Consider the following 7,955-nt stretch of genomic DNA (forward strand, 5'->3'; position numbering starts at 1 on the left):
AAGCATTGGGGGTTTTTATACATTGTATTTGGGCTCATTAGAATTTTATCGGGGCGATAGCTGTGGGCGGTCTGACCGCATATAATAGTTAACAAGGTCGTTCCATAAAGCAAGATAAGCTTGTGAAGCTAGCCAAGCTTAGGGTCTGATAACTGGCAGCTCATAAAATGTGACATAGTTTGTTTGTTCTTGTTAAAACCAGCTGCGATGAGTTGGTCTCCACTCAATTTAGGTTTTTTGATGGCTCCGGTTGCAAACCAGACTTTCGTTTGATTCTAAAGTAAAACTTTCGAATAAACCGTTTTCAAACCTAAACTGTTTTCCCAGCCAGTTCAATGGAATTGACTACCGCATTTAATCAGAATTTTGTGCCAGGGCGAGAACAAAGCCTAATGAGTTAACATGCGGATTAACCTGTCAGGGCGACTCGGTGAGCTCACATGCAAATTAAAACCAGCAGCTTAATATAAAATTCACCAAGATTCAAATCCTGTCACGTTGTGCGGCTTTGCAGGGTGGTCCAATTAACAAAAGCCAAAGGCGGACGCAGCTGGAGTGGGGCGCCAACGGCACATCCTGGCCAAAAAAATAAATAATAATAATAATAAAGCCATTTGAGGATCAAATCGGTTCAGGTAGTCAGCGCCAAAAAAACAGAGCCAACAATTAACACAGTAGTCCAAAGATCAAGACCTCAACATGCGATTCCAGGAGAAGCTAAGACCAGCCAGAAAACGTGGAGGTGTGCATAATTAATTTGCGTCGCTGCCACACACTCTGGCGAGGCACAGCAAAATGATTCATTAGCCGGCCTCCAATCAGGCCGGAACTGACACATGGCAGGGTTTCGGAGATAGCCCAGGTCTCTGGGCCCGCCCAGGTTCGCAAGTTGATTTGCATCGAACATGTGCGCCCCAGCAACAGATACTGTCTGAAATGCAGCCGGAAAGGTGTTGATTGCTCAACTGGCTGCGGTGCTCCAATTGCCTGCGCCGAGCTCCCGCCCTACCCTCAATCACCACAGAGCGCCACCCATGCTCCGCTGTCTACAATGAATTAAAAGAAATGTCCGCAGCCAGCAGCAGCAGCAGCAGCAGCAGCAGCTTGTTTAATCAGAATATTTAAATTATTCATTGATTAAAACTGCAACCAGATCAAGCTGCAGCCACTCAACCTGCCTCCGACTGACATCCCCTCCACTCCACCATCCCCGCTGTGTGTTCCTCTGTGCTGCTTGCTGGCACTTGTGTCTGTGTCTTGTCGTTTCAATTTGGTTGTAGGTGTTGCTGCAGCCAGTCTGTAGGTGCCATTCCCAGGAATTGAAGAAACCGTCTCCACCTCCCCCTAAGACCAGCTCTGCTAAGCGCTGGCTCTCTGTCTGCGCGCAAAATGCCACCCAAAATGAGACACACAAGAAGCTGCCCACAACAAAGCGAAAGGGAATTCAATTCCTTGTCATGATTAATGCATTTGCCAAGCAACTCACTGAAAGGGTATACAATCAGTACTGCAATTGAATTTTCTAAGCAGCCGTTACAAAGCAAATGCAATTGTTCAACAATTGTTAAAGAACAAAGCATATTTAAGATTCATGCCAAGCCACGGCCCAGGGCTTAAAAGGGTTTGTTAAGCCTGGAAACTTCAAGTTTTCTATATTTCAATTTGGTTGCACGCAATGTCTTGGGTTTTGGTCGGCTCTAGCTCCTGATCCTTAAAAAATAGGAATACCAACAAATAGCCACACATATTTTGAAAGAAACATAAGAGCGGAGTTTTCAGAATTCCCATAACTCTATGGCAATTATGAAATATATTTGACTGAAACTTTTAGGATTTAATTATTTGATATGATAGAATTTGATATTATATAATAAAATATGATACGAGATTAAAAGGAGTACGGTCACATATAGCTTGTATTATGCTGGAAAAACAAAAGATTTTCATATGCAAAACTGTTGCGATCAAGTGTTCCCTAGGAGCTATGAGAGATCGGAGATAATATGATGTGATATGATGCTACTGAAAGATTCACATATTGCTTGAAATTTTCAATTATTTAAAATATAAATATATTTACTACAAAAACTCATGTACCGACCAATTGTTCTATTGGAAATCATATGATATTATGGATATGATATGATATTAAAAGATGTATAACTCGTAATTTTAAAATGTGATTGAGATATCTTGGAAAAATATGTTTGGCATATAAATAGTCAAGCTGCAAAAAATTATTCCTTTAAAAGCTATATGATAATAGGAATCAGAAATTGTTGCTTAAGATAACTTAGAACTCAAAAAATTGTTTATTTTTCTAAAAAACTGAAGTTTCTATCTAACGGGCAAAAAGACAGACAAATATATTTCATATTTTATTTTAAAATATGTATATCTCTCTCACATTTCACTTCAATCTGTAGTTCCTGACTTGGTCGCAGTGGGACAACTGCTGCCGCCCGCTGTTTGGCTGTGCGTGCCCGACAATCATAAGAGATATCTTGCAGATGAGCTCGCTGCAATCATATTCTCTCACCGGGTTGACAGAAGCGCCTACCTGTTGTCATCAATTAGGTAACAAGCACACGCGACCGATAAATATTACGATTAGCGAGAGTATCCAGGGTATCCAGTAACCCGGCGGAGTCTCCTGGCTGCATATCTACAAATGGTTTAAGCTGCTTGCTGTGATCTCAGATCTCTTATCTGATTTGTAAATAAAAATGTTTTTTATTTGGACCCATCGAAGGGGCTCTTAGAGTAAGAGGCTGAGGGATCTGTTGCAGATGGGAGGGGGGGTGAGCACTCGACTGCAGTCATAATTTATAGTGTGTGCATATGGCAGGCTCCTTGGACGGGGGCTGCCTGGGTTGGCGCACCTCGTGCTGCTAGCAAATTAAGTACTAAAATAAACGACCAATTTACTGATTATGCAAAACATGCAATTAATTTTTTTCCACTCCGCCAACATTTATTCCAAATCTTCCATGCTCGGTATTAACTAAAACTTGTTGTTGTTTTGTTGTTGTTGTTGTCCCGCGAAATTGTCGTAACGAGTGCGAAAATTAATTGCCACAACAACAAGTGGAAAATTTATTTGAAAATGCGCTGACTTACAGGCATGTAGAAAATGCCAGGTCTTATTTATTATCCATAACTTTAGCTTGACTAATTTGCATATTAGGTTAACTAATTGAATTAGAAATCGAAATTATTTTTACTTTTAATTGAGTTTGTGTTTTAATAGTATAGAGGGATGTCCCGTCGAAAGAGGGGCAAGGCGTCCCTGTCACCGAGACGGCGATGAAGGAGAGAAGCAGCTTCGATCTAAAAAATCTCTCATCATTCAGCTACGTTTGTCAATCAATTGAATTCATTTAAATATTGTCAACAAATAAGACATTAAGTAGTTATACATTTTTCGCTTTAAAATATTATATGGAATCCTCAAAGGGAAAGACCAATTCAGAGCAGAGCACACGTGCAGGCCGCAATTAAATTCCCAGCTCCAGGCTGGCTTCTGTTTTCGAGGGTCCAGCTTGACGGCCGCCAAGTCGGGTCATAAAATGAGCGGCTTTGCTTTTGAGAACCGGGCATATAAATCAGATTGAAGAAACAGCAACAGGCAATAAAAGTTGCAGTCTGAATATTTCGTGAGGCCCTCTTCTGCTGCCTGGCCGGCCACACGCACAATTCCCTAGAACTTGGCCATCGAACAAGGCCGACAATGAGGCGGGCAATCAACCAAAATGTCATAATACTGATGGCGTTCCGGCGACGGCCACAGGATGCTTATCTTGTTAACACCGTGGCCACAACCCGACTGGTCCAACAAAAACCTAAAATCGGGTAGCAAACTGATAACGGATCTGCAGAAATGCTTATGAAATGCTGTTTTTATACGCTTCGAGAGAATATTATAGCTCTGTCATGAAATATACATATATATTACAGATTCCGTATAAAAATCCCGAGCCTATATTGCCTATTCACCAACTAATTAGTTGGGAAACTTCTAGCCTTCGTCATGAAACTTTATCTATATTCGCAATTTTCTTGCATTTTCCGTCTGATCCAACGACTATATTATATAGCCGACCATTGAAAATTAAGTTCCAATATGAAGATCAGTTTCATTTATCAAGATATATTTCCCAAACTAGGTATTTCTTAACTTATATCGAACTTCTTTAACTTATAGTTTCTTAGAAAGAATTACACAAAAATTCAGATTTTACATGGAAAGCTCAGGAATTACGAGCTTTACTGTTCAAGGGTATTTAAGCTCCGGCCTATTAGTCTTTCAATTATATTTCTTTTTTTTTTAAAAACAAGCATTTTAGTCGGGTAATTTGTTGAAATGAATGAAGAACTATGTCGGAACTGAAATTGAAGTAAGAATTTTAAAAAAAACGTTTATGCGTCTTTCTGGGAACAACCCGATAAACTCGAAAAAGAACCTAAAGAACTTGTTCCAATAAGAGACATAATTATAGTCAATATAACTGAATGTGATCAATCATTTTGTAAAAGCAATTAATCCGCGAATCGTGTCAACTGGCAACGCGTTTAAAGCCCTGCTTAAAAGGCTGAGCCCCAGCTGGGCCGCAGGTGTCAGTGTCCGCGTCTGGCCCGAAAGAAGCATGTCAAGAAGCTTGAGTACAGCTTCCTAACGTCTTTAAGCAATTAAAGCCACAAATAATGCGCGAGGCGATAAATTTTGTTGAGTGCGTTCACATGAAAGTTGTCAAAAAGCGTTTGAGAAATTTTCACCGCGAGCGCCACATAAAAAATAAACCTAAAAAAAACCTAAGACATGACTTGGGATGTTTATCAAACACCTCTGCCAATGCGTGAGGCCTCGAGGTGTGGCACCAAGCATGCCGCACGGATCCATGCTACACGCAAGACCCAGACCCCAACCCATAGAGCAGAGACAGAGCCCATACTTGGGACGACGACGACATCGCCTGATAGCCAAGCGATAAGCAACATTACCGTACAATTTTCAATTAACACGAGGCAACTGTAAAGAGCTCTCGGCTCAGGTATGCCACATGGCATTCCGAATGGACCGATAGCCCGTGCCTTGGCTCTGCCACCACCAGAGTGGCGCTTCCAGGCAAAGCCTGAAACGGCTCCGCAGCTTTTCTACAAATTGTCTAATCTATGCGCGCCTCCGACTCCACTCGGGCCTGGTCAGTCTGGTGATGGTGGTGCATCGATCTCTGGTAGTGAAAACTTGTCGACCAGCAGGCACCACGAGACCAGAACTGGCCACAGTAGACTATTTATCATTCGAGCTGCCGCCTAGTGGCGGTCGTAAAAGCTCTTTATGGCTGCTTCTGCTTCTACTTCTGCTGTGGATCGCTCCAGCCGTATCCTATCCAACTAGCTCCATATACATTTTCAAATGTCTCTTAGGCAATTGGTTTTTTTCGTTTGCTTTCGGTGTCCACGCTTCAGTTTGACAGTTTGCATTGAGCTGTCGCTCGTTTTATGCATGAAATGATTAAGCTTAGGGTGAAGGCATTATGCAACAGTAGCTGAGGCTATTCCAGAGAACATATGGGCCCCTCTTGGGCTTGATACCCTTCATGTGTTCCAACGGAGGAAAAATGATCCTCAGAGCTCTATATTGTTTAGAGGAGCTCACATACCATGTTTGGTAACTCTAACATGTCTTGTCCCAGAGTTGAATTAGGTGCAGCCAGACTTAAGAGCCTGCAGAAATTGCTTTTTATTAATATTTAAATCTCATTTTCTTGGGATTGGTATCCTTGCAAAGTGTGTATTAGGAACAACAATTCATTACCAAATACTAAATTGCCCAACTGTAGCATGTGTAGTTCCGAAGTAAGCAGGTTTCAGCCGGACTCAGAATACCATAATTCAAGGTGACTCGGAGGAAAGATAAATAATATTTTTAAAAGCATAAGAACAGCTTTAAATATCTGCTAACACTTCTTATTCTTGGAGCATACATTTGATATGCTAGGGTTCGACAGACTTACACAGTATACATATATCATTAGAAACCTGTTAAATACTTTATAATTTTGTACTGAAGAACTCATATACCCAATTAACCATCTTCAGATCGCGTAGTTCCTGAGTTAGTTGAGTCCAGTCAGATTAAAATAGTCTGTATTAATTACAGGCGGTACAGTAGGCAAGAATACTAAACTACATTCAACCGTTTGTCAGACTTTTATTTTCTCAGACTCTAAAAATTTTAAATTGTAGGCAATGTCTGGGCTCTTAAGACTGGGCTACGGTGGTCACCTGCTGAACCTCTGCTTTGGCAGCAGACAGAACAGGGGCGCCTTTTTGGAGCCACCCAAATGGATATCTCGGGAGCTGCAGCGAAAATATTCTCATAATTGTGAGAAATTTACAGTAGTTATGGTGCGGCATGGGGAGTCCGAGTGGAACCAGCAAAATCTCTTCTGCGGCTGGTACGATGCCCAGCTTTCGGAGAAGGGGCGCAAGGAGGCGAGTGCGGCGGGCAAGGCCATCAAGGATGCCAAGCTGAGGTTCGACGTGGCGCACACATCGCTATTGACACGAGCCCAGGACACATTGCAGTCCATACTGGAGGTGACGGGACAAAAGGATATATGCATTCAGAAGACGTGGCGTCTCAATGAGCGCCACTATGGCGGGCTGACGGGACTGAACAAGTCGGAGACGGCCAAGAAGTATGGCGAGGAGAAGGTTAAGATCTGGCGACGTAGCTTCGATACTCCGCCGCCGCCAATGGAGCAGGATCACAAGTACTACGAGTGCATAGTCAAGGATCCCAGATATTGTGATGGACCCAAACCGGACGAGTTTCCCAAGTCCGAATCCCTCAAACTGACCATCGAGCGCACTTTGCCCTACTGGAACGATGTGATTGTGCCGCAGATAAGGCAGGGCAGAAAGCTGATCATCGCCGCACACGGGAACAGCCTGAGGGGCATTGTGAAGCATCTGGATCAGATTTCCAATGAGGCCATCATGGAGCTCAATCTGCCCACTGGCATACCCTTTGTCTACGAGCTGGACAAGTGCATGCTGCCGCTGGCGCCCATGAAATTCCTGGGCGATCCCGAAACCGTCAAGAAGGCCATGGAATCTGTGGCCAAGCAGGGCAAGGCAAAGTAGTATGGGGACAGTCAAAGGTTATGCACAGCAGCCAAAATAAATTACGATAAATACAAGAAAAAGGTCAAAATAATAATTCTTACCCAATGCACTTGCCTGTCCCAATCTATAGCTGAATCTGTATCTGAATCCGAATCAGAATCGAAATCGCAATCACAATTCAGAGAGTGAGCGAAATAAACGCGAATGTCAAGCAGCAAATAAATTTATTTGATTTTAATTGACAATGAAAAGTCAACAAAGGCTGCAAGACAGCTCCTCTGCTGGATGTATCTACATATATATGCATATAGTTATATATATATATATATATATATATATATATATATATATATACATCTCAGAGTTAGCTGGCTGCAGGGTAATAAGTATGTCTCAGTCTTTTGTCTTCGGTATGCAGTCTGTTCAGAGCCAATCCCAGACTTATTTCAACGTCGATTTTAATTGTTGTTGTTCGGGTTCAGTTGGAATTTCTGTTGCGCGACATTCAAATGGGTCGAATTTTAATTTGTTTAAATGAAATACTCATTTAGGTTTTATTGACAAACAAATTGAATTGATTGATCTAAATGAATTTATGCGGTCAGCGACGAACGTCTAACAAATGCACGCTCCCGCTCTTTCTTTCACTCTTTCTTTTGTTTTTTTTACCCCCACCTTTACCCCTATGCCATGCACAAGTTTCACACTCACAATAGCTTATATTCATATTCATATTCTTATAAGTCAACACTGAAAATTTTTTGAGTCAATGTTGCTTCTGGATATTACGAGCTTTAACTGCCGAAGCAACATGCGTCAAA

General features: G+C 42.0%; 1 protein-coding gene across 1 annotated transcript; it reads left to right on the forward strand.

Annotated features, from left to right (window-relative positions):
• The first annotated feature begins 6,177 nt into the window (after positions 1 to 6,177).
• Positions 6,178 to 7,357, forward strand: Pglym87 (Phosphoglyceromutase 87). The gene has a single exon (XM_002056681.4). The coding sequence runs from the start codon at positions 6,253 to 6,255 to the stop codon at positions 7,150 to 7,152; it is 900 nt and encodes a 299-aa protein (XP_002056717.1). The 5' UTR covers positions 6,178 to 6,252; the 3' UTR covers positions 7,153 to 7,357.
• The last annotated feature ends 598 nt before the right edge of the window (positions 7,358 to 7,955 follow it).

The sequence above is a fragment of the Drosophila virilis genome, chromosome 2 (assembly GCF_030788295.1).
Source record: "Drosophila virilis strain 15010-1051.87 chromosome 2, Dvir_AGI_RSII-ME, whole genome shotgun sequence".
Taxonomy (NCBI): Eukaryota; Metazoa; Arthropoda; class Insecta; order Diptera; family Drosophilidae; genus Drosophila; species Drosophila virilis.

Coding starts and splice junctions, on each gene's coding strand:
- Pglym87 (XM_002056681.4), top strand. CDS start 6,253: ATGTCTGGGCTCTTAAGACTGGGCTACGGTGGTCACCTGCTGAACCTC.